This window comes from Danio aesculapii, chromosome 4 (genome assembly GCF_903798145.1).
Source record: "Danio aesculapii chromosome 4, fDanAes4.1, whole genome shotgun sequence".
Taxonomy (NCBI): domain Eukaryota; kingdom Metazoa; phylum Chordata; class Actinopteri; order Cypriniformes; family Danionidae; genus Danio; species Danio aesculapii.
In genome coordinates this window covers 9,197,267-9,224,696 of record NC_079438.1, presented here as the reverse complement: position 1 = coordinate 9,224,696, position 27,430 = coordinate 9,197,267, and the positions used below count along the sequence as shown (strand labels likewise).

General features: G+C 35.4%; 2 protein-coding genes across 4 annotated transcripts; both read left to right on the top strand.

Annotated features, from left to right (window-relative positions):
- Window positions 1-9,330: 9,330 nt before the first annotated feature.
- LOC130222112 (gastrula zinc finger protein XlCGF8.2DB-like) lies at window positions 9,331-26,974 on the top strand. 3 transcript variants are annotated; one of them, XM_056454745.1, is made up of 3 exons: window positions 9,331-9,410; window positions 24,915-24,955; window positions 25,050-26,973. In XM_056454745.1, exon 3 carries the CDS (start codon window positions 25,055-25,057, stop codon window positions 26,207-26,209), a length of 1,155 nt encoding a protein of 384 aa, XP_056310720.1. In that variant the 5' UTR covers window positions 9,331-9,410; window positions 24,915-24,955; window positions 25,050-25,054; the 3' UTR covers window positions 26,210-26,973. The 3 variants fall into 3 exon arrangements, with proteins under 3 accessions (XP_056310720.1, XP_056310721.1, XP_056310719.1); XM_056454746.1 differs by having other exon boundaries at window positions 9,371-9,410; window positions 24,918-24,955; XM_056454744.1 differs by lacking the exons at window positions 9,331-9,410; window positions 24,915-24,955 and adding exons at window positions 21,401-21,450; window positions 21,871-22,020 and having other exon boundaries at window positions 25,050-26,974.
- Window positions 14,509-16,412, top strand: LOC130222696 (gastrula zinc finger protein XlCGF49.1-like). The gene is made up of 2 exons (XM_056455226.1): window positions 14,509-14,515; window positions 14,904-16,412. Exons 1-2 carry the CDS (start codon window positions 14,509-14,511, stop codon window positions 15,602-15,604), a joined length of 708 nt encoding a protein of 235 aa, XP_056311201.1. The 3' UTR covers window positions 15,605-16,412.
- Window positions 26,975-27,430: the final 456 nt, after the last annotated feature.

Below are 27,430 nucleotides of genomic sequence, written 5' to 3'. Positions count from 1 at the left end.
ACATTATTTAGCACTGAATGAAAAAAAAACTGAAACGTCAATCAATCAGTTTATAAGTGTGAACACTTTATAACAAATCTTTCTCCAGTTGAATTACAGCGCGGGACCGGTGCAGGCCTATGACGTCACACGCCACGTCAAAATAAAAGTCTTTTTTTAAAAAACCTTTTATGCCACTTACTGTTGCAGTCGTGACTTATTGATATATTTCTACCTCGTTTTCCACTTTCTCACATACACAGACACACATATTTGGAGTTGATCAAAACCTTTACTCTAAACATTTTAAGATAATTAAAGCAGAAAATCTTAACATTCTAAAAGGTATAACAAATAATCTGATGGGTGTTTTGAGCTGAAATGTTACAGACATAAAAGACTTTTCTTAAATCTTGAAAAGGGGGTAAAATAGGTGCCCTTCAAGTAAAAAGTATTCATTTCTGCTACATGTTTTAGTTGCACTAACTAGTCATGACTTTTTAAATATAGTTTTTCTCTGTGTTCGGACACTTTATCCTGTTAAAATTAACAAAGCAATACAAATGTCCTGTTTAAAATAAATAAAACAACGAACAGGAACAAAATAGCTTTTCTTCAACACTTGCTTCAACAGTTTATTTATATGAGAGTAATTAACAAAAAGAAATCAGGTAAGTCTGAGCAAAAAACAATAGCCACAAATGAGCTGATGAAAACCAGTACTCCATTTCTTATATATAGTGATGTATACTTCGAATGGAATGATATTATGCTGTTTAATAAATTAAACCTTCAGTAAAACACTTATTACACACACGCACACGTTGTTCAATAGTTCTCCTTACTTTGAGTAAAATAGTATTACGTTGTATAAAGGGTTAAAATAATATTGTCAACAGCAGGTACATAATTTAGTATCAAATGAAAAACCTGAAACTTTAAATAATCAGTTTCTTTTTCTTTTTTTTCTTCTTTGGGTTTTACGGGTGGTTGGCAACCAGACTTGTAAGTGCATTACCGCCACCGACTGGAATGGAGTATGGAACTGGTTGAATAATAACTGAAGTGTAAAAATAGAGGGGAGGGAGAGAGAGGGGGGAGGAAAGAGGGAGGAGGAGATGAAAAAAATAAACAAATAAATAAATAATGGGGGGTTGAGTGGGCTAACAATTAATTCCTCTGATTATATTATTTCTATATTCTTTACTCTAAATGGGTTTCTGTAACAAATTTGATTATGTCATTATATACCTCACTAGATTTTTCCCTAATAAACCTGCCAATGTGAAATCATGAAGTTTGCTCTTTTTAACTGATTGAATAAGATCGTGTCGTTCTTTATTATATTTACTACAGTGGAATAAAACATGTTCTATTGTTTATTGTTGATTACAGTGTATACATACATTGCCCAGTAGGGTGTTTCCCTATTTTATATAAAGTATGGTTGAGTCCAGTATGACCTATTCTCATATTAGTTATAATACTTCCTTCCCTACGATTTCTGTTCTCCCTCCTCCCAGCACAGACTTGTTTATATGTATTATATAGATGTCTACCTGTTTCAATTTTATCCCAGTATACTTGCAATACTGATTGTGGATACGTTCTTATTATGATTTTAGCTTCTGCTTTACTCAATGAGACTTCTAGATCTACTTCACTAATTCTGAGAGCTTGTTTGGCCAGCATGTCCGCCTTTTTATTTCCTTTCACGCTTACATGGGCAGGAACCCAAATGAAATATACAGATTTGCCCATCATTTTAATATAATATGTCCTACAGAGCATGTTATTAAGAATATCCATTCTAAATGATGACCTTCCAGATCTTATACTTTCAAGTGATGAAAAACTATCTGATGCAATTACTACACTATTTATGTTGTTCTCCTCAATCCACTGCAGGGCAATTAATATTGCAATTAACTCTGTTGTATATACTGATATTTTATTAGTTATTCTTTTCTTAATATGAGATTGATTAACTGGGATATACTGCTGCGCCTGTATGACCTATTTCAGGGTCTTTGGATCCATCTGTAAATAAAAATATTGATTCTTTATAATGTTTCTCTAAATAATTCTGCACTATACATTTTGTTGGAAGATTATTATTGTTGTCTTTTAACTCCTGTTGTATACTGAGGTCAACATTAGGTAATGGAAAAAACCATGGCAGAATATATGGGGTTGGGACTGACCAACACAATCTCACGGCAATTCGTAACTTTTTGATTTAGTGGCTAATTCGTACGAATTCGTACAATCTAATTCGTACAATTTAGTACGATTTGCTCATCCCCCAATGACAGTTGGGTTTAGGGGTGGGGTTAGGTGCCACGCCTCCTTTTTAAAATCATACAAATTCGTACGACTGAACTCGTATGAATTAGCCACTAAACTGACAAAACGTAAAATACTTAAGTTTTCTCGTGAGATCAGGCTGGACTGACTTACAGTATTGCAATTGATCTAATCCAACAGTTCTGGCTTTTGCCTCAGCTATCCATCTGAAACTTACGAAATTGGTTTCCTCATGCTCCCAACATTCTAGTAACATACTTATTGCTTGATGTAATTTATTTTGTCCCTGAATATTAACCCAATACACCATTATTAATTTCATTCTTCTAATGCTTAAGGACATTTCTCCCATTTCAACCTGCGTTGGTGAAACTGGCGAGGTTCTAAATGATCCACTACAGATTCTAAGAGCCTGAGCCTGCAATACATCAAATTTTTTGAGGTTTGATTCTGCTGCCGACATGTAAGCTATACACCCATACTCAAGGACAGACCTCATGAGGGCCCAGTATATATTTTGTAATCATGTCCTACTCGCTCCCCACTCTTGCCCTGACAGGCAACGAAGTATATTAATAACCTTTTTACCTTTGTCTATGATTTTATTCAGATGATGTCAGCTTTTCATCGAACCAAACCCCAAGAAACCTTACAGTTTTTAACTTGTTCTAGTGGTTGCCCATACAGTTTCAAAGCGAGTGATATGGTTTTATGCCATCTTGAGAAACAAATGACCTGAGTTTTTGCAACAGATAGTTTGAATCCCCATTTGTTTGCCCATTTTTCCACCTCAAATATTGCATTCTGTACTTTCTTTTACACAAATGACACATTCCTGCCTCAAATCCATAATGCCCCATCATCTGCACACAACAGTTTTCCTACACTTTGTTCAACCTGAGAGAAAATGTCATTTATCATTATATTGAACAACAATGGGCTGCAAACACTACCTTGAGGATTTCCATTCTCCACTGTGTATTCATTTGAATATTCTTTTCTTACCCTAACTTGTATCTTTTTTCCAATATAAGAAATTCATGACCCAATTATACATTTTACCAGTGACTGCTAAAGATTTTAATTTAATCAGCAATCCCTCCTTCCAGAGCATCCCTCCTTCCAGAGCATATCGTACATTTGCCTTTTCTACATCAAAAAAGATAGCTATAACAACTTCTTTATTAGTCTGTGCTTTCCTGATGTCTGATTCCAAACATAATACTGGGTCCATTGTATTTCTGCCTCTACAGAACCCACTCTGATATGGAGAAAAAAGGTTTTTGCTTTCTAAAAAATAGGTCATTCTTTCTGTTATCATTCTTTCCATAACTTTGCATAAGTGAGATGTCAATGAAATGGGTCTATAGCTAGATGGATCTGATGGATTTTCCCTGGTTTAAGTATAGGTACTACTATAGATTGTTTCCATACTAAAGGTAACTGAACTGTGTTCCAAATTTGATTAAATAAATTCAATACTATTTCTAGTGATGCATTCGACATGTGTGACAACATTTTATAGCATATTTGATCCTTACCATGGGCAGTTTGTCTAGTGCTACTGATTGCTCGTTTTAATTCAAACATATTAAAATGTAAATCTAAAGGATTTTCTGTTGTTTTTTTCTTTCTTTAAAAGATCACTAGGTTTAATTAATGTACAGTTTCTGCAGTTAGTTTCTGCCTTTCTCCAGTTGAATCACAGTGCTGAAGCGACACCGCCTGATGACGTCACACGCCACGCCAAAATAAGTCTTTTTTGTTAAGCTTTTTTGCCACTTACTGTCGCAGTCATGACTTATTGATACATTTCTCCCATGTTTTTCATTTTAAACTATATCTGCTCTCTCTCTCTCTTTCTCTCACACACACTTCAGTATTTAAAGTTGATCAAAACCTTTAATCTAAACATTTAAGATAATTTTGAGAAACTTTTTTAATCCAGTTCATGATGACTTGCATGTCTACAACACATTACTTCCTATTAATATCTGAATCCAAATCTCATCTTCATAATTATGACCTCTTCTTGTCTATTTCTACAACTATAGGCCTACATATGGTTTCTTTTTTTCACATGAGTCGTTGTCTCTTATTATCTGTGTTCCACGTTTCCTGCCATTCTTTAGCAATATCTTCAGTAATAATATTTAATTTACCTTTACTTACAGAAGCATTAAAGGGGTAGTTCACATAAAAAATTACAATTCTGTCATTTCCTCATCCTCTACTTGTTCCAAACCTGTTTTAGTATCTTCTGCTGAATGGAAATGAAGAGAATTCAGGAGCAAAAACAGCCACTAGATGGGTCAACAGTTCCTACTTTGGCTGCTTTTTTCAACATTTTCTTGCTCTCAAAATGTTCTTGGAACTCGATTACAATTGAACCACTAAAGTCACATGGACTGTTTTGACAATGTTTTTGGTTCCTTTTCTGGACTTTGAGCATCTCGGGACTCTTGCTGTTTATGACAGACGAGGGAGCTCTCTGATTTCATCTAAAGTGTCTTCATTTGCGTTCTGAAGATGAGAAAAGTTCTCAGGGGATTGAAACAACAGGTAGAGGGACAATCGTTCTCGAGTGCCTAGTGTACACTATAACGCACGCCTTCCACCACTGCTGATATACAGCCACATCACACGGCTTTTATTTTATTTTTTTATTGCAACAACAACAACAGGCCATTACAACAAATAGAAATATAAAAACTAATAGAAGGCCACATCCACTGCTACTCGTGTGATATTACTCATATATTCATTCATTTTCTTTACGGTTTAGTCCCTTTATTAATCAGGGTTCGCTTAGTCCTTCTGTTAGTTTTTGTATTTCTCATAGTGGAATGAACCGCCAACTTATCCAGCACATGCTTTACGCAGTGTATGCTTATTTGTCTTAAGAGATGTATGGCAGGCCCTGTTCATGTAATATGCTTTAGGCTATATTGGCATGAACAGCTATACCCGTTAGCAGGTTTCTTATATGTAAAACGGTCCTATTCAGTTAATGGTCTAGTCTATTAGGCAGCTATTAATAAAGATGACTGCACATGATGATGATCCATTTATTTAAATGATTATGTGACACAGATATTTAAATTTCATTGTTGCAAACAAGTTACAGGAGTAAGTGCAGTTGTTTTTTATGTGATGTTTACCACTGTAATCACACCATGGTGAAAAAGAAGTCTGAGAAATGCTGTAGTTGGTGTAGGCGGAGCAGGTTAATCACATTAAAAGTTCTGCATTGTGTAGATATGAAAGTGAACTCTTGTCGTTAAATAACCTTGTATACACTTCCTGTACAATAAATTTACTTGTGATGTAATTATTTTCCTAATTATAAAGATATAGATGCATGACAGATTTAATAGTGGACTCCACAAAGGTAAGACCAAAGCTTGAAATATATATGAGCATATCTTAGACAGAGTGGGAGCATTTAGAAGCTGCTGTGCTGTGGAAGTTCCTGACTATAACTTGTTTTCTTGATTTGTTTGTGTTACTTGTTGCTTGATTTGTGCCTGTACCAAGACAGATCTTTCTTGTTGTGAGATCTTTCTTTGTAACCTTTAGTGTGTTGTGATTTTTTTGTGCATTGATTCGACTGCATTGATTCTTGTGTCTATTAAGCTAGTTTCAATTGGATTTCAGAATGTCACTATGCAGAGTAAGTGCATTTCCCTCCTTCTCCTGTTTAAGAGTTAAAGCTCTGGAAGTTGACAAAATCAAATAAACCCAACCTAGTGTAAAAGACTTTAATTTGAAGCAAAAAAGATGCTGGAGGACTGGATCAGATATATTGCACTTTACTCACACCTGATTACCTCTGCAGCTTATACTTAACATTTCACAGTACCTGGAATGAACACAAGTGAGTTTGAAGTGAGTTTGATGTTACAGTGTTTCTCATCCATTTGTGATTAATGTACAAACAATTATCTACTAAGGCCAAAAGTAGCAAAAAATCAACAGTATGTGATCGCTTTACTGTGTTAAAAGGAGAAGGTTTTGTCACAGGGTATCTTATATATGCTTTTGTGAATGTTTATGCATATTTGTATGCACAAACACAAGTAATAATTAAAGGGGAAAACATCTTTCTTATTCACATACCAGGTGAATATGAGGCTTTCGAGAGAGCTGAGCTGCTCACGCATGTTCTGTTCAACTAAAAACTGAAGGAAAAAACTAAATTGGCACAGAAACAAGTTACATTTTGATAGTTACAATTTACAGACGTTTTTGGACAGAAATAATTGACCTGTTAAGAGTGTGTTGACTGTCTTACAGAAACCAGTAATAAGCTGCATGTGCTTTAAGAGAAATAAAAGACTCTAAAGTCACATATAGAACAAGTTCAGTGATAAATAAATAACTAAAACATTGCTAATAGTTAGCTCATGTCAATGTATTGACTGAACAAATAAATAAAACCTCACTGTGAAGTTTAGAAATGGTTTCTATGAATGATGAATAAATGAAAAACTAAAACCACTGTATAAAAGTATGAGTCTTCTATAACTATTATAAAGTGAATGTAGTTGTGTGTATTGAGACATCGGTGTGGCTTGAGTCTTTAATGCTTATTTGCATCTTTAAACAAAGACTTCAGCCAAGAGACTCTGAGAAGCTTCTACTAAAAGCAACACACAACTCTTGCATTATTTTATAACCAGGCTAGAGAAAAATACATTGAAATGTGTTTCAAATCAAAATACCTCAGAATAAGTGTATCAACATTAACTACAAAACGCAGAAGCCACAACATCAATCAAAATAAAATAAGTTTAAAAATACTACTAAATACTTTTACAGGGGAGCATGAACTGTATTGGCAAAGCCTCCATCAATAGTCCTATACAAAAACAGCAACAAAACAAATACAGATGGCTAAAGTCAACTTATTTTCTCAATACGTCATCATTTCTATGTAAAAAAGCTGCTGAACTTCCGCTCCCCCACAGTAATGTGTCTTGAGTCTTCACTGCTCCTGCTCATTTGCATCTTTATACCAGCATTAATGGGGGCCAATAGAGTCTCATCCAATCACATTCCAGATCCAGTAGCTCAGCAGGGTTGTATCTATATATTCCGGGTTCCTAACAGAATCTTCATTGGCTTATTTTTCTGAGTAAAGAGAACAACTTGAGGACAAACTACATTTGTAGATTCCTACATTGGGATTATTACCAACAACAACAACATACAAAGAAAAGTCTACTGAGACCATTTCTTCATTGAAGACTGAAAAGGTAAGTTGCACATTCTGAATTTGCACTTAAATAATATCTGAATGCTAACATTATAATGTATAAAATCTAAACATGTGTGAATGCATTGTTCAATGTTGGATTAAGTTCTTTAGTAATTTGTAAAAGCTTCTTTACTACTATTTAATTTTTGTTTGTTTGTTTATTTGGTTGATAAATATTGTTTTTATCCTGGCAAATGGACTGTAGCTCAAATAAGTTTTCTTATTTGGGGTAAATGGGGTTTTCCAATTAAGAGAAATAGTGATGGTTCGACAAATGCAAAACACGGTATGTTGTCAAAAAATATTACTTTACTTTAATAATCACTTTACGGACAAAATGTTGATTACTTGTGTGAAGACTTGTGTGTATGGCTTTTGTGTGTTGTGCTTTTATGGAATAGGAGTTGTAAACATATTCAATGGTGTGTACAGATGGGTAGCGTTTTGATTATATGCAGTGGGCTACTCTGGCTCTAAATGCCAGGGCTGATTTCTTTATTATTATTATTATTATTTTGTCTCAGTCCAGCAATGGAACCATTGACCCATATTATCTATTTTTTGCTGCTGTATTTTTCAGCATATCTTCATTTGCATTTAACAAAAGAAACTCAAACAGGTTTAGAAAAAGTAGAGGATGAGTAAATGACCGAAATGTAATTTTTATGAGAACTACCCCTTTGCTGCTTCTGTAAGTAAAGGTAAATTAAATATTATTACTGAAGATATTGCTAAAGAATGTCAGGAAACGTGGAGCACAGATAATAAGAGACGACAATTCATATGAAAAAAAAAAACCCTAGATAAGTTGTGAAAATAGGAAGGAGGTCATAATTTCGAGGATGAGATTTGGACTCAGATATTAATAGGAAGTAATGTGGTTTAGACATACAAGTCATCATGAACTGGATTAAAAAAGTTTTTCAAAATTGTCTTAAAAATGTTTAAAGCTTTTGATCAGCTTCAACGAATATCTCTGTGTGAGAGAGAGAGAGCAGATATAGTACAAAGTGGCAAATGAGAGAGAAATGTATCAATAAGTCATGACTAAGTGGCAAAAAAAGCTAAACACAAAAAGACTTTTATTTTGGCGTGGCGTGTGACGTCATAAGGCTGCGACACTCCCGCGCTGTGATTCAACTGGAGAAAGGTTTGTTTTAAAGCTTTTACACAGATATAAAGCGATTTATTAAAGTTTCAGTTTTTTATCTAATGCTTAATTGTGTACCTGTTGTTGAAAATATTATTTAACCCTTTATACAACGTAGTACTATTTTACTCACAGTGATGAGGGCTATTGTTTGAATAAAGATAGGATAAACTTTATTTGTGCCAGAGAGGAAATTTGTCTTGTGCAAAAAAGTGCTACAATGTTGCTGTAAGCAAACAATAAAATAAATAAAACAAACAAAACAATTAAGAACATATCTGAATAAAGTGTGAATAAAGCAATAGTAAAGTGTGTAATAAGTGTTTGGTTTGATTGAAGGTTTTGTAAATGTACTAAATGTTTTCTAATAAGAAAAGTACTAGTTTTAATCAGCTCATTTGTGGCCATTGTTTCTTGCTCAGACTTACCTGATTTCTTTTTGTTAATTACTCTCATATAAAGAAACAGTTGAAGCAAGTGTTGAAGAGAAGTTATTTTGTTTCTGTTCGTTGTTTTATTTATTTTAAACAGGACATTTTTATTGTTTTGTTCATTTTAAACAGGATAAAGTGTCCAAACGCAGAGGAAAAACTCCTGCTGAAGCGACTGATCTCCACACTGTTATAAAGATGGCGTTTATTAAAGAGGAGAGTGAAGATGTGAAGATTGAAGAAACATTCAGAGTCAAACAGGAAGATCTGCAGGAACAAACAGGTTGATTTTCATTCTCAAAGACCAACTCAGTCATTTGATCCTAATTCAGATATATTTTAATAATAAGAATACTAAATTAAATCTATCTTGCAGCCCTGAGTGTGCTGCCTAGTTCTCCTAAATGCACATAAGCACTCATTGAAAGAGGAATGAGTTTCTTTCTTACTTGTTCTCGTGTCTTTTGTCATTCGTTTTATGTATTATTAGTCTCCCATTTTCTCTACCTTCTTACGGTTATTGCTTTTCTTGATCTCCTACTGTTTGTAAAGCGTCCTTGAGCACTGGCGCTATATAAAATAAATAAAAACAATACATTAAAAACAAGTTTAACTGAGCTGCCAATATTTGACCTACCGTATTCTCATAGAAGATATCTGCTATTATGGTGATAGTGTTGGCTGAGTACTTTCCATTTGCATATTTCACGTTGATCACAATTCCAACTTCTTTATGAGATTAAACTTGTTTCTAGTAGTTGTTACTAGTTCTCACAGTTAGTATCTGAGTTAGAATTACATCATTATTATAATAACTAATAACCAGGGCTATTGTGTTTAAACAGGGTTTCAGCAGGGTCTTAAAATGTCTTAAATTCCGAAATCTATGTTTTAGGCCTTAAAAAGTCTTAGATTTACTGAAATATTGTGTTGTAGGTCTTAAATCTTTTTAAACAAGTCTTCATTTTCCTTTGTTCATGTTTTGCTACCCAATTTGACCAAAACCCATACAATCACCAACAATCCATCTCAATAAAACTTTCAACTTTTATTCAAAAAGGTCATTTTAACTCTATTTATCATAATGGTTTAATTATTTTCCCTACAATAACATTTGTTTAAACGTGCTCCATGTATTTACTGCTGAGGACATCGACCTGGACAGATTGTTGTGCATAGGTTTAGTTTATTATAGTTTTTAAAACTTTTAAAACATTCGTTCTTTTTTATTTAAATAAAGTTTATTTTGGAAAAAAAGTGTATGGATACAAGTATAGCTTGCAATTTTTTACACAGTATTTAAAATCTTTTGCTAAGAAATATTTAAAATATTTCCTTTTTCATTATTCATTTATTATTGTATTATTAAAACCCTGATTTACCCTGGTTTAAAGTATGTCAGAATTTTAAATATGCTGAATGAAATGGACACTAAAATAATTAATTATTATAAAACATTGTACAGTATTCTAAACTATATGATGTTGTGGGACGACGTGAAACAAAACAAACAAATTATAGTGGAACAATAACGTTTAGCATTGCACTGACTACAACTGGCCAACAAACTAGTCTAAATGACTTTTGCTGCTTAAGAAATGGATTACAGCATGCTGATGAAATGCAAACATTTGAGTGTAAAGTTCGTCAGTATTGACCATATTCTTCATGTACCAGCAGGCAGCGCCATTGGAATCTTTTTGCTTGAGACTTTTTTAAAGGATGAATTTTTAGATCCTAAAAACAGTGTTATACTGCTTAGGCATGGGACGATAACAGTTTACAAGGTATACCGCAGTTTGAAAAAGTTGAGGTTTTAAAACCGCCAATATTTTCTGCTGCACTGTCCCTACAGTACATGTAAGGTTTTTTTTATTTCATTTTGTTTTAAGTTTTTCAGGACAACAGTATCTCCAGCAGAAAAGATATCCAAAGATGCCATTTTAAATTGTAAAGAAATCTGTGTTTTTGAAACTAATGAAGACAGCAGAAGTCAATGATTCATTTGAATGATTCAGCCTGACATGTTTACTGCTCCAAAATACTTTCAGAGTTTCTCAAAATAAAATATTTTGTGAAATTTATTTCTTTTTTACCCAGACATTTAAAAAGAATATATTTTAGAGCAGTAATCACAGTACAGTGAAACAGTGATATTTTTATTCAAGGTTATCAAACCGTCAGAATCTTATACTGGCCCATGCCTAATGTTGCTTGATGTTGCAAAGTCATATTTTCTAATTTTATTATTTTTCTTTGTATGTATAGTCATGAACACACTTGTTTATAGAGCAAGTAGTGTAACTGTTTTCTGCCGTTTATTATTCCTGGTCATTTCTTCATTAGGCAACTAAAGTTCTAAAACAATAGCATATGAGATCAGGGCCCCATTTCAGAAAGGAGGTAAAGTGAAAACTCAGAGTATTTTAACCCTGAAATGAGAGAAACTCTGGGTTTTCCGTTTCAAAATGGCAGGTTTGTCAAACTAGAGAAAGCAGAGTAAATCAAGCCTGTTTCTGAAAGAGAGGTAACTTTAACTCAGAGTCAGTTACCTAACCTGGTCAGTAGCAGGTTTTATTCTCTAAACTCTGAGTTTCTGTCGGTCTCCTCCCCTTTTTTTTAAAAAGATGAAGCGGTATTTCTCGCTTAGCCTTACATTTCCAGCCACCTATTTTATGTGCATTTTGGATCGCTATGAGCATAAAAAAATTGGTTGATGGAAACGTCATGATGCACATAACTTTTGAGAAAAGATAAACTTATGTAAACTACGCAAGCACTTTTACTGAACAAATTCCAGTATGTGCATTAAAAAAAGATTTGTTATAAGAGATCATATAATGATGAAAATGTGTTTTAAACCAGCGGACTGAGCACACTGTAAAACATCTGAATTGTTGTTTTGGTCATTAGATATTAGATTATTAGATGTTATAAGATGTTATTATTAGATGTTATAAGATTATTAATTACCGCCAGAGCGTTTGAAGCGTGTCAAGAGCATCTATTTTCCGATTCTCATGGCTTCAAATGCCACCACGTATTCATTGTGTGTCGGCATTGTCCTCTGAGGTGAAAGTCATTTATTAAGTAAAGAAAAGATTCTTGTAGCTTCTTCTACCGCAGTAAATTCTGTTTTTACTGTTGATATTTGGCACTCAGTTATAATATCAGGATTTTGATATTATTATTATTATTATGTGTTAATTCTGTTTAAAGTGATTTTCCTTTTTATTCAAGATAGACTTTTGTAGTGAGAATATAGCAGCCTGAATGTAGATAACCAGTTTTGATAAAAACGGCTGAGAGTACATTCAGCCTTGGGTAAGAATCAGATTATACCTTGAATGTGTGTGTGTGTTCAATTTGATTTTACATCCTTTCACAGGTCTGAGGTCAGCTCTAAACTGCCTAGCAGATGTCTGACGTTTATATGCTTGAGATATTGAGATATCGTTTAGAATTGTACACCTGTACCCACGTGGAAATGTTCTAAAAAAACTCTTTAGCGTCTGCTAAATGTAAATGTAAATCTATCTGTGTTTTAACATATTAGGTGTTATGTATGACACAGTTAATGACGTTATATAAGATTATAATTGTTGTTGTCTTGAGGTTGTAAGCAGAATGGTCTTGGGCAGAATTCTGCCGACAGCTGGGGGCGACTGCTAGCCTTTCTTACGAGCACCACCCACAGCCCAATGGCCAGGCCGAGCAAGCTAATCTCATGGCCCGGTTTGGCATGGAATGTAACGGTTCAGTATAAAAAACGGTCCAGCACGATAGTGGAAAATCGGCTTTTAAAGAGACTAACTATATACGAAATTCATTTAAAAAAAATTTTTTTTCCAAGAAAAATATACGAATTATGTTTTAGTTTGAGCCCAACTGTGCGGGTGGATTACTTTCAGTCACTGGAAAGTAAGGATTTAATTAATGCCTCACTATTGTATCACAATCTTCTGTCATATATTTGCAATTTATTTCATGTCATAATTTTAAAGATTACGTCTTGCGTCTGATTTTTTCCTTGGTGCTTATGTGCTTTTACATTTACATTTCAAAGAAATATTAAAATTAAAAAGGTAACCAATTATTTCGTACGGAATGCCCTTAAATAATGTAGCCTTTGACAGTAAGCATCAGTGTTTCTTGACATGACTGGATGAAGGGGGCGGGGTGAGGCCTGATTAGTGCATACCTTGGAGTAAAATCCTGCAGGCACTCCTGCGTATGTTATCGATCATTTGTGTGCATATTATTTTGTTACTCACCCTGTATTTGTGTCCAGGGCCGCTAGTGAGTGAGTGTCTGGTTATTTTTTCCCACGGCACTTCCTCAGCGCTCACCCGATCGGGTGTTTACTTTGACTTTTGCTTTTTCCAGGACTCACTCCTCAAACACTTGTTGTTTTTCTGCATTTGAGTTCACTCAAGTATTTTCTTTCTCATTTGTGTTTACAGATTTTTAGATTTTGGCATAATGTCTAGCTTTTGAGGCTCTTTTGGTCTACTTCACTTTGTCAGGCAGGTCCTCTTTAGGTGATTTCTTGATTGCGAACGTGTGGTAGTAATCAGGTTTGGGTGTGGCTAGAGAACTTGAAGTCGGTGTGAAAAAAGTTGTTTTAATGGGGAAAAATATTTTCACACAGAGCTATGTAGTTCAGTATTTTGTCTTCCTTTTAAAAACCTTAATTTAAAAACTGCACAATGTGTTTAATTGTGTTATCTTTGACTAATATTTACATTTGTTTGATGAGCTGAAACAGTTAAGTTTTAGATTTCTGCATTGCATTTGTTACATGCAGATTACTAAACCAGAGAACATTTGTCATTTAAAGGTGCAGATTTAAAGCTTTATGCAGATATGTCTCATGTCTGTGAGGCAAATATTTACAGAGATTCAGCTGTTTTTTCTGACAGGTTTACCAGAATGAGAATGACAAAGCATGCCCTATCTGCTTTACAAGTTTTACAAAAACATGTTGTTTTGTTGTCATTACGAATATATACAAGTAGAAACTGGCCATTTACAGCTTTCAAATTTATGTCACATCAATATAACCAAAAATTATCTGGGATCAATCATATAAGAATCCACTTAAATGTGTATGTGTGTAATAATAATAATAATAGTAATAATAATTCCTTACATTCATATATCGCTTTTCTGGGCACTCAAAGCGCTTTACACAATGGGGGGAATCTGCTCATCCGCCACCAGCATCCACCTAGATGATGCGATGGCAGATATTTTTCGCCAGACCGCACACCACACACCAGCTGATTGGTGGAGAGGAGACAGAGTGATGAAGCCAATTATGATGTGGGGAGGGTTAGGAGGCCATGATGGACAGAGGCCAGCGGGCAGATTTGGCCAGAATGCCGGGTTAAACCCCTACTGTTTTTCGAAGGAAATCCTGGGATTTTTAACAACCACAGAGATTCAGGACCTCGGTTTAACGTCTCATCCAAAAGACAGCACTCACTAACATCACTTCCGGCAGCAACCTAGCTTTCCCATGTGGTTTCCCATCCAGGTACCTGCTTACCTTCAGTGGGTGACCATGTGAGAGTTGCAGAGAGCTAGCTGCCGGCGAATAGACCCCAGGAGGTTGTTATGACAAGATCAATCTAAATATGATCTGCTATGTTTTTACATTTAATGTGCATCAAAATTAAGGTTTGTGTAGCCAATGTTTTTAGTGCCTTTTACTTTTCACTGAGAGTTTTAATGATTTACAAAAAACTGACCTTTTTTTTTTTTTTTATTTCAGACCTAATTAAAGACTATGAGGAGAGTAAAGAGGAGGAACAGCATGTCAAAATTGAGGACAAAACTCATTTAGAGACTGGTGGTATTTTAAAAGTGAGAGACAAAAATTGTTTCACGTGCACTCAGTGTGGAAAGAGTTTGGCAAGCAAAAGCAAACTTAAGATTCACATGAGGATCCACACTGGAGAGAAACCATTCACATGCACTCAGTGTGGTAAGAGTTTCAGCCAATCATCACATCTTAATCTACACGTGAGGATCCACACTGGAGAGAAACCATTCACATGCACTCAATGTGGGAAGAGTTTCAGCCAGCCATCATCCCTTAATCAACACGTGAGGATCCACACTGGAGAGAAACCATTCACATGCCCTCAGTGTGGGAAGAGTTTCAGCAAATCATCAACGCTTTATAGACACATGAGGATTCACACCGGAGTAAAACCATTCACATGCATTCAGTGTGGGAAGAGTTTCAGCCAATCACCACACCTTAATAAACACATGAAGATCCACACTGGTGTGAGAGAGTATATGTGCTTGGAGTGTGAGAAGACTTTTATTACAGCTGCAGAATTGAAACACCACCAGAGGATTCACACTGGAGAAAAACCATATAAGATTTCACACTGCAGTAAGAGATTTTCTAACTCAGGAACCCTGAAAGCACATGAGAGGATTCACACTGGAGAGAAACCATAGACATGATCAGTGTGTACAGAGTTTCACTCATTCGGGGCAGCTAAAGAAATACATGGGATGGTTTCCGGTATGGCATCAACACATGTAGCAGCATAGAAAGAGCGCTCCCATACACACTGGTATTAATCCTCCTTATGACATCATGCATGATAACCTAAACAATATTTAAATAACATGGAGGGGGACAAAAACAAAAAGGCTAGGACAAAACTATCATTGAAACCTGAAAAAAATGATAAATTAACAGATGAAAAGTCCCAGATGGACGGGATAGCTGATAGCCTGTCAGCTAGCATTGCAGCCATACATACGGACATCAAAGCTTTCCAGATGGATATTAAATCCGATTTAACCGCCTTCCAAGATTCTCTCGCAAAAGATGTGAAAATGGAACTAAGTAACTTTAAACAAGAAGTCAATCAAAAACTGAATGGCCTTATCATGGACCTAAACACAACGGCAGAAAAGGTCAATGAAGTGGAGCAGCGAGTTGGAGAATTGGAGGAGAACGTTGCTGAGATTAAAGAAATGCTCGATCAATCCATCCAAATTCAAGAAACTGTTAGATCTAGAAACACGCTCCTGTAGAAATATTATTCGTATCTTTGGAATCCCGGAAGGAAGCGAAGGGAATAATATCCAAGACTTGGTGGAAACGATTATCAAAACGGAGCTGTCACTCGACGAATTGGACCTTAAAATTAGGGCTGCAACTAACGATTATTTTGTATAACGTTTTTATTGAGTTTTTTCAAGATTTTACAATAATTCAAACCCTCATACCCAGAACTTACCCCAGACAGGTTTAGCAAAGGAATTTTTTTTTTTTAAATAATAATCCTTATTAAAAATAATATTAAAGTTAATGAAAAATAAATAAATAATAATAAAATAAAATTCTAATCAAGCCTCAATTCACATTCCACAACTTCAGAGTTCCGAAGCTTCTTCAATATCTCCATTTTTTACAAAGCCAAAAAACACCTCCTAGATATCACAAAATTCAGAGGATTTTTTCCTTATTATATATGTGAGCTTTTCAAGAGCCAAGCATGTTATAAGGTTTCTCAACCAAAGTCCAATGGAGGGGCGATAAACATGCTTTCAACATAAAGCGATACAACGCCTTGCTTGCATTAAACATAAGTCAATCAATCTTCTTTCTTTAGTAGACAAAGCACAACTGTCTTCATTCATATTCAATATACATAATCCAGGACATAAAGAAATAGGAAAGGAAATAAATTGTGAAATATATTGAGTCACCTCCACCCAAAATTTTTGTACCTCCTCACACCCCCACACACAATGAAAAAATGTATCTTGTATCATTAAAACAAAGATCTGGGATATTAGGGTTGAATTTATTTAATCTTACAGGAGTAATATAGGTTCTCATTACCCAATCTCATTCTCAAACGGGAGTTTAACGTATTTGTTTGTGCATTCAAACAAATTATATATCAGTCCTCTACTGGGATATCTATTTTTGTATCTTAGGTCCATGCTAGTCTTTTATTTTCAGAGTTTTCTTTATGATTTTCTCTTAATATGTTATATAATTTTGTAATTCGTCCTTTGATGGAACAATCTTGTTCTGTTAGAGTTTCCAATAACGACCTTGGGGGGGCAGTGTTGAATTTTTTAAATGTGTAAAAATTAAACTTCGTAGTTGTAAATATTTTTAAAAAGTGTTGAGAAATATGACATTTTTCTACAAGATTTTTAAATGACATTAATATATTGTCTTCGTATAAATCTTTTAATCTTATAATGCCCTTATTCATCCAGTTTAAACCTCATATCATTTTTAGTGGGATTGAAATTGTTATTGCCCCAAATAGGGGAAAAGCAAGAAAGCACAGGGAGATCTTTAAGATATCTATGGGTTTCGTACCAAATTACATTAGTGTTTTTTACAAATGGATTATCTGTCTTTTTAGTTCTTTAATGGTTGCTGAATATAAAAAGCTGTCCAAAGTTAGGCCTTTTGCTGCCAACTTTTCAACATACAACCAAGGTTTAGCAGTTTCACAAGAGAACCAGGACAATGCAGCTCTTAACTGAGCAGCCCAATAGTACCAGACAAAATTTGGTTATTGGAGCCCTCCCCTTTCATAAGGCAGATACAGTAAAGAAAGTCTCAGTCTTGGCTTCCTGTTATTCCAAAATAAAATTCGAAAGTAGTTTTCTTATTCTTGAAAATAATGTAGGGGGAGGGGGAAGTGGTAATGATTGGAAAATATATAAAAATTTGGGTAATATACTCCTCTTAATCACGTTTATTCTTCCCATTAGAGAAAGAGGCAGTGTCATCCATCTAGTCGTTTCTTCAATTAATTTAGCCATAAGGGGTTCATAATTTGTTGAACTAAGGTGGTTTAATTCAGGGGTTATTTTAGTTCCTAGATAATCAAACCATTTAAAGCATTTATAAATGGGTCAAATGAGTCATTTTAGGATTTAATCGCTCTTGTTCATTGAGAAACATAATTGAAGATTTGTTTTTGTTTACTTTAAGTCCAGAGAAAACGCCAAACAGATCAATAAGCTTTAATAGGGGTGGGATTGAGTTTTGAAAGAAATAATATCGCGTCAACAGCATATAAGGCAATCCGATGTTCTAAATACGGAAAAAGCAGAGGTGAAATTGAGCCCTGTCTAGTGTCACAACAAAGATTAAATGAAGACGTAAGATATTAGGTTGTTAGTGAGTACTTTTGCAGAGGAGTCAACTAAAAGAATTTTCATCCATCTCCGCAAGTATTCACCAAATCTTACTGACACCCTCCTTTAAGTATGGCCATTCAAGTCTGTCGAATGCCTATTCAGCATCGAGCGACAGAATGGCCGTGTTGGGGGCTTCATTTCCTGCATGCACTAGATCAGTGTTTCCCAACCCTGTTCCTGAAGGCACACCAACAGTACACATTTTCAACCTCTCCCTAATCAAACCCACCTGAATCAACTTATCATAACATCAGAAGAGACTCCAACACCTGAAGTTAATGGGTCAGAAAAGGGAGACATCCAAAATATGTACTGTTGCTGTGCCTCCAGGAACAGGGTTGGGAAACACTGCACTAGATTAAGTACTCTCCTTGCATTATGGAACCCTTGACGATTTTTAATAAAGCCATTCTGGTCTATATGTATTAATTGAGGTAAAACCTTCTCAAGCCTCATTGCCAATGTTTTAGCTATTATCTTGGCATCTGCATTTAAAAGTGACATGAAATTGGAGAACATTATTTGAAATGGCTAGATGCATGATAATAGAGAGTAGGCTACTCAAGACACTGTGGACATGCAGTTCAAACAGCAGCTATAGGTTTTAACAACTGCACAAAACAGACACCATACTTCATGTTAACTGACAGAAAGCCTAACATTGCTAGAATGCAGAGGTGTGGGTTAGGATGTTACGCTTACAGAAATGACAAAGCAAAGTTAGGAAAGTTGGATTCAAGGTGTGAGAGGGGAACAAGAACAGTCCAGCATACATAATCTACTATCCTTACAGCAGCAAAGTACAGAAACACAGACTTGTTCAGAATGTATCTGAAACAAATGCTGAATTAAAGATTCCAGTTGTTGAGAATGATTTTGAGATCAGGAAGAGTCCTTGGGAGTCTGTAAAGTTAGAACCAGAACTGAGCCCACAAAGTGCTGAGAAAGAGGTCATTGTAGACAAACCGGTTGAAAATGAACCAGAAGTAACGAGATCCTGTAAGAGAGAGAGAAAAAAACAGCTTATTTAAGCGATTATGCTTGTGGTTTTGAAGGTGATGTGGTCAACATTGATTATTGTCATAGACTTGTGTGTAATGTACCACAAACATACAAAGGTAACATCAGTGAATGCAAGTGAATGGGTTAAAGCTATGGATAAGGAAATGCAATCGTGAAAAAAAAATGCAACTTTTACTCTTACCAACCTACCTGAAGGCAAAGATCTTGTGGGGGGTAAATGGATTTTTGCAATTAAGAGAAATAGTGATGGTCTGATAAATACAAAACATGGTATTTTGCCAAATGGTACAGCTAGGAAAAAGGTGTGAACTATGACAAGAGTTTTTCTCCAACTGCTAACATGACTAGTGTAAGAGTGTTAATAGAAGAGCTGTACAAGAAAATCTGATTGTTCACCATTTATTCATTTTCTTTTCAGCTTAGTCCCTTTATTAATCTGGGGTCACCACAGCAGAATGAACCGCCAACTTATCCAGCACATGTTTTACACAGCGGATGCCCTTCCAGCTGCAACCCATCACTGGGAAACATCCACAAACACCCACTACAGTCAATTTTAGCTTACCCAATTCACCTGTACCACATGTCTTTGGACTTGTGAGAGAAACTGGAGCACCCAGAGGAAACCCACACGAACACAGTGAGAACATGCAAACTCCACACAGAAGTGCCAGCTGACCCAGCCGAGGCTCGAACCAGTAACCTTGCTGTGAGGCGAACATGCTACCCACTGGGGCACCGTATTGCACCTGATTGTTCACCAGATGGATGTAAAAGCAGCATATTTATATGCACCAATAGTGTGTGACATTTTTATAAAACAGCCAGAGGGTTATGAGTAGGCCCACACGGAATGTGCGCACACAGAAATCCGCAGATGTTTAGCCCATCAGTGAGTCTAATTATTTACTTGTATAAATGTGTGTAAATTTATATTTTTCAGGTTTTTTTATTAATTTCAATAATGTTATTGACTAATATGAAAGTTTTTGTTTGGTTTATCTACAATACAGTGTGTAAAGTAATATTTTCTGTCTTTTAGTAGATATTAAATGAGAGACTTGCTTTGTTTACCAAACAAGTGGATCTAGATAGATTTGCATTGTAAACATTAAATAAACGTTCAAAAAAATATTACTTTTCATTTCATGTATTAAGTTTTTAGTTAAGATACTCCCAAAATTATTTCACATAAATCTGCAGATTTTTTTACAAAATTCTCCACAGAAATAACAAAAAATGTCAGCAGATTCTGTCTGGCCCTAGTTATGAAGTAAAATCTGAAAGAAAAGAGAAACTGGTGTGTAAATTGAAAAGAATCACTTTATAACCTCAAGCAGTCAGGCAGGAACTGGAACAAAATGTTGATTACTCGTTTGAAGACTTGTGTCTTTGGCTTTTGTGCTTTTATAGAATAGGAGTTGTAAACATATTCAAGGGCATGGACAGATGGCTAGCATTTTGATTATATGGAGTGGGCCTCTCTGACCCAAAATGCCAGGGCTGTTTTTTTTTTGTCTCAGTCCAGCCATGGAACTGTTGAACCATGTAATGGCTGTAGTTTGCCCCGGTATTCTTTAGTATATCTTCATTTGTATTCAGCAGAAGAAAATCAAAGAGGTTTGGAACAAGTAGAGGATGAGTAAAGGACAGAATTGTAATGTCTGTGTGTGAACTACTTAAATATTATATTACAGATATTATTTTAAAAAATAAACCCTAGATAGGAAGTTGTGAAAATAGGAAGAAAGAGGTCTTAATTACGAGGATGAGATTTAGACTCATTTTAATAGGAAGTAGTGTGTTTTAGACATGAAAGTCATCATAAAGTGGATTATAAACATTTTTCAAAAATTGTCTTAAAAATGTTTAAAAGTTTTGATCAGCTTCAAATACTAAATATCTGTGTGTGTGTGTGAGAGAGAGAGAGAGCAGATGTAGTGTAAAGTGGAAAACGAGGGAGAAATGTATCAATAAGTCATGACTAAGAGTAAGTGGCTAAAAAAGACTTTTATTTTGGCATGGTGGTGTGACGTCATAAGGCTGCGCCGCTCCTCCACTGTGATTCCATGCTGTGATTCAACTAGAGAAAGGTTTGTTTTAAAACTTTTACACAGATATAAACCGATTGATTAAAGTTTCAGGTTTTTTCATCCTATGCTAAATCATGTACCTGTTGTTGAAAATAATATTTTAACCCTTTATACAACGTAGTATTATTTTACTCACAGTAATGAGGGCTATTGTTTGAACAGAAATGTGTGTAATAAGAGTTTTAATGAAGGTTTAATTTATTAAATAGCATAATGTCATTCCATTCTAAGTATACATCACTATAGGAAATGGAGTACTGGTTTTAATCAGCTCATTTGTGGCTATTGTTTCTTGCTTGAACTTACTGGATTTATTTTTGTTAATCTCATATAAAGAAACTGTTGAAGAGAAGTTATTTTGTTTCTGTTCATTGTTTTATTCATTTAAATTTTTTTTATTGTTTTATTCATTTTAAACAGGATAAAGTGTCCAAACACAGAGAAAAACTCCTGCTGAAGCGACTGATCTCCACACTGTTATAAAGATGGCGTTTATTAAAGAGGAGAGTGAAGATGTGAAGATTGAAGAAACATTCAGAGTCAAACATGAAGATCTGCAGGAACAAACAGGTTGATTTTCATTCTCAAAGACCAACTCAGTCATTTGATCCTCATTCAGATATATTTTAATAATAAGAATACTAAATTAAATCCATCTTGCAGTCCTGAGTGTGCTGCCTAGTTATTCTAAATGCACATAAGCACTCATTGAAAGACAGGAATGAGATGCTTTCCTGTTGCTTGTTCTCATGTCTTTTGTCATTATTTTTATGTATTATTAGTGCCCCATTTTCTCTACCTTCTTAAGGTTATTGCTTTTCTTGTTCTTCTACTGTTTGTAAAGCGTCCTTGAGCACTAGCGCTATATAAAATAAATGAAAACAATAAATAAAAAAGTTTAACTGAGCTGAGGATATTTGACCTACAATATTCTCATAGAAGATATCTGCTATTACAGTGATGGTGTTGGCTTGGTACTTTCCATTTGCATATGTCACTTTGATCACAATTCCCTTTTTTATCAACTTCTTTATGGGTTTAAACTTGTTTCTAGTAGTTGTTACTAGTTCTCACATATCGTATCTGAGTTAGAATTACATCATTATTATAATAACTAATTACCAGGACTTTTGTGTTTAAACAGGGTTTCTGTGGGGTCTTAAAATGTCTTAAATTCCAAAATCTAAATTTTAGGCCTTAAAAAGTCTTTTAACTTTTTAAAACATTTGTTCATTTTTTTTATTGATTTTTTTCAAAGAAAGTTTGTGTTTGGAAAAGTGTATGGATACAAGTAAAGCTTGCTTGTTTTTACACAATATTTAAAATCTTTTGCTAAGAAATATCTAAAATATTGTAATTTTTTTATCATTCATTTATTATTGTATTATCAAATGTATTAAATCATATTTTATTTGATAGGGCAAATAAAAATCTTTTCCATCTGGGGCATTTGAAAAATTCCCTTTATGAGTCTAAAATTTCATTCATAATTGTCTTGAAAATGTCATAAAATTATTGCATTTAACTTGGTGAAACCTGCAGAAACCCTGGTTTAAAGTAAGTCAAATAATGTGGATGCCCCCATTATTAAATATGCTGAATGAAATGGACACTAAAGTAATTAATTATTATAAAACATTGTACAGTATTCTAAACTATATGATGTTGCTGTGGGACGACGTGAAACAAAACAAACAAATTATAGTGGAACAATAACGTTTAGCATTGCACTGACTACAACTGGCCAACAAACTAGTCTAAATGACTTTTGCTGCTTAAGAAATGGATTACAGCATGTTGATGATATGCAAACATTTGAGTGTAAAGTTCGTCAGTATTGACCATATACTTCACGTACCAGCAGGCGCCGCCATTGGAATCTTTTTGCCTGAAATTGTTTTTTTCAAAGAATTAATTTTTGGATCCTAAATACAGTGTTATGCTGCTTAGGCATGAGACGATAACAGTTTACAAGGTGTACCACAGTTTGGAAAAGTCAAGCTTTTAAAACCTTGTATATCTAAGTTTTTTTAGGACAGTATCTCCAGCAGAAAAAATATCCAAAAATGCAGTTTTAAATAGTAAAGAAATCTGTGTTTCTGAAACAAATGAAGATAGCAGAAGTCAATGATTCATTTGAATGATTTAACCTGATCACCATGCCTAATGCTGCTTGATGTTGCAAAGTCAAATTTTAAAATTTTTTTTATTTTTCTTTGTTTGTATAGTCATGAACACACTTGTTTGTAGAGCAAGTAGTGTGACCGTTTTCTGCCGTTTATAACTCCTGGTCATTTCTCCAATTGTCAACTGAATTGGAAGTGTTAACACAATAGCATATGAGATCAGGTCACTATGACATGATTTGACAATTGTGGCTGTTTATCATTGTACTCTGGTTATCCTGAGATCTGATGCTGAGTATTCTTAGGGATTTTCACACTTCAAATGTTTAACCCTGGGTCATTCTAACCCTCGATAAACAGAATCCTGGGTTATCTGTAATCACGTTCCACAATGCTCATGCTATACCTGGTGTTCATTAACAGGCGGTCCACATTTCCAAACCCTAGGTTAACATTAATATTTGTATATTTACGTTGTCACTGTCCCTCATTGGACAAACAGCAGGTCACCTTTTTAGATGGCATTTCTGCATCTCGTCAGGTATATAAAATGTCATCTTGCAAGTCTTCAGCTTAGCCTCAGGACATGCACAAAGGCAAGAAAAAGACAAAAGTGCAACTGAATGAAAACAAGTAGCAAAGTATGTCATCCTGCCATCCCCTCATAGCTCCAGTTTACAGCAAACGTGACATTAAGCATTTGCATAAGTTCATTTATTCATTTTCCTTTGGCTTAATCCCTTTATTCATCAGGTGTCGCCACAGCGGAATGAACCACCAACTTATCCAGCATTTGTTTTAAACAGCGGATGCCCTTCCAGCTGGAACCCAGTACTGGGGAGCATTTGCACAAGTTATATACAATAATGCAAACTCACTAATAAAAGCGTGAATTATGCGTACCTAATATGAACGTGCAGGATTTGTCTCAATCACGTCTTATAAGAAAGTGAAAAATGTTTAAATCCAGTAGTAGATACACATGAGGGAATACAACAGTAATCTAGAGCGAGTGCATTTGATCATTTGCATTTAAAGCCACAGGCACAAAAGCAGCTTGGTTTTCCTCTGACCCCCAAAATTAAATATTCTGCAAGGTATATGATCTGATTTTGAGTGGAAACCTCAGACACATTCTGGGAACACCAAAGACTTACTTTACATCTTGTAAAAAAAGGTTCATAATAGGAACCCTTTAAAGGGATAGTTCATGCAGAAATGAAGATTTCCTGACCATTTACTCTCCCTCATGTGGTTTTAAACCTTTATGAGTTTCTTGATTCTGTTGAACGCAAAAGAAGATATTGTGAAAAAACGCTGGCTTCTTTTGTGTTCCAGAAGAAAGGAAATATTTAAAACCACATGACGGAGAGTTAGGGGTAAGGTCATTTTAATTTTTGGGTGAAACATCCATTTCATGCTTGTTGCTTTGTGCCTTTATACTAAAGTTCACTTTTTTGTTGTTTGTTTAAGACCTGATGGTGCTGAAAGAAGAGACTCATCAATGGAATAAAATGGAAGAGAAACAGCAAGACATAACGACTGATGAAAAAGCCACACTGACTAAAAAGACTTCACATGGAAGACATCTGAAATCCAAATCTGAGTGTAATTTCAGCTGTAAACAGAGTAGAAAGAGTTTCAGTCAAAAGCCAAACCTTGATGTTCACATGAGAGTTCACACTAGGGAGAACCCTTACACCTGCAAACAGTGTGGAAAGAGTTTTCCTAAAATCCATGGCTTTAAAGCCCACATGAGAATTCACACTGAAGAGAGGCTGTACACATGCCAACAGTGTGGAAAAAGCTTCTGTCATGCAAGAAACTTGGCAGTGCACAGGAGAATTCACACTGGGGAGAAGCCTTACTCTTGCCCTCAGTGTGGAAAGAGTTTTAATCAAAATAACAACCTTGAAGTCCACATGAGAACTCACAATGAACGAAAAATATTTACTTGCACACAGTGTGGGAAAAGTTTTGCTAAAAAACAAAACGTTGACCTCCACATGAGGATTCACACTGGAGAGAAACCTTACACATGCACTGAGTGTGGTAAACATTTCACATATAAATCCACATTCAATAACCACAAGAGAACTCACACTGGAGAGAAACCTTACAGATGTACAGAGTGTGGTAAAAGTTTCCTAAATAAAACCACACTCGATAAACACATGAGGATTCACACTGGAGAGAAACCTTACAGATGCACAGAGTGTGGTAAAGGTTTCAGATGTAAAAGCACACTCAATCACCACAAGAGAACTCACACCGGAGAGAAGCTGTTTGCATGTGCTGTGTGTGGAAAGAGGTTCACAACCAAACCTAGCCTCATAAATCACATGAATGGTCACACTGGAACCCTAGTGTTCACATGTGATCAGTGTGGAAAGAGTCTCACACGCAAAGACGCCATTAAGCGACACATGATGATTCACTCAGTAGAGCGTTTTAGATGCAGTGAGTGTGGAAAGGACTTTAAACATAAAAGAAGCCTCAGCGCTCACCTGAAGCTTCACAATAGAGAGCAGAGTCCTCAACATTTAGGCCTTGTCCACACAAACACAGGTAAATTCAAAATGGAACCTTTTTCATGTAGTTTGGTTGTTCATTCACATGAAGTTCATTTATAAACTACTTTTGAGAGGATCACATGCTTATGATTGTCCACGGCTGGTCCTGCATTAGCTAACACATGATTCACCAATCAGATGAATCCTGACTCACTATAAATAACCAGAGTGTCTTACTTCAGTTATCTTCATCTTGAAGAATCCCTCTCCCACTCCTACCCTTCCTCCTTTCTAGATTGGTGCCAAATTGGTTGCCCATAGTCGAGCTCTTAGAAGCCATATATCTTCCTTTAGCCATCTCTATATCTGTCATTAGAACAGAAACAAGTCTGGGGATTTCATCAAGATCTACCAGAGCTCAAACTCCCCTCTCTCCCTGCTAACGGAAGGGAGTCGAGGGCTTGAGGATCTTATGAGCTTAGGGCTCTCTCCCGGGACAGCATACCAAACAAGTGTGAACTCTTGAATACATATCAAGTTACTGGAAATGAAACCCTTTGAACATCTGAAGATGTAAACTCAATAACTGAAGAGGGGTGAAGATTTTGACAACTGTTTTGTAGTGTAGATCAGGGCTCACAGCCCAGTACCGGGTTGTGAGAGTTGCTACCGGGCTTCAAGAATGCAAAATAACTCTATATGTTGATAGACTGTGTGGCTTGTTTCACATGCAAACACCTACAGGAACTCAAGAATTGTGACCCAACCAAAGCAGTTGGGTAATCTCTTACTTGAAGATCACTGATGAGAAACTGCACTATTGTCTTCAATAAAGTTTTCTCCCCATAAGAACTTTGGTCAGCTTGCTTACTTTATGTATTAGAGTCATTTATATATTGGTGAGCCACCCAAGAACAGTTTAGCCAAGTACATCTAAATCTGACAATGTGTTTGAACTAATTATGAACCAATAACCATATTTGTGCACACTTGCAAATTCTTTATTAATTTACCAATCAAATGGTCAGCTCTGAAAAGAGAACTAGAAAGATTAGAGAGGAGAAAATGTTTGTGGAGATGCAGGAAACACTGTCCTACACCCTTAGATTGTGTTTTTAATTATTCACATTGTTTGATTGTCCTGTTGGCGAATGAAAGTCCGGCTAAACTTGTGCGGTGTGAACTCGCCATAAGGCAATGACAGTGACCGACTGATGCAGACTCCCTAAAGCTCTGTTCAGACTACACAATGCCATTTGCCAATTACGACAGATCAGATTTGTGTCAGATTATGAGATTTTGACTTGATCTAATCTTGATGTGTTGTGGGTAACAAATGAA

Bases quoted from the DNA above. Each gene is read 5' to 3' on its own strand.
- LOC130222112 (XM_056454744.1), top strand. From the start codon at position 21,936: ATGGCGTTTATTAAAGAGGAGAGTGAAGATGTGAAGATTGAAGAAACA. The intron at 22,021-25,049 runs GTTGATTTTCAT...TGTTTGTTTAAG, and splicing joins AGATCTGCAGGAACAAACAG to ACCTGATGGTGCTGAAAGAA.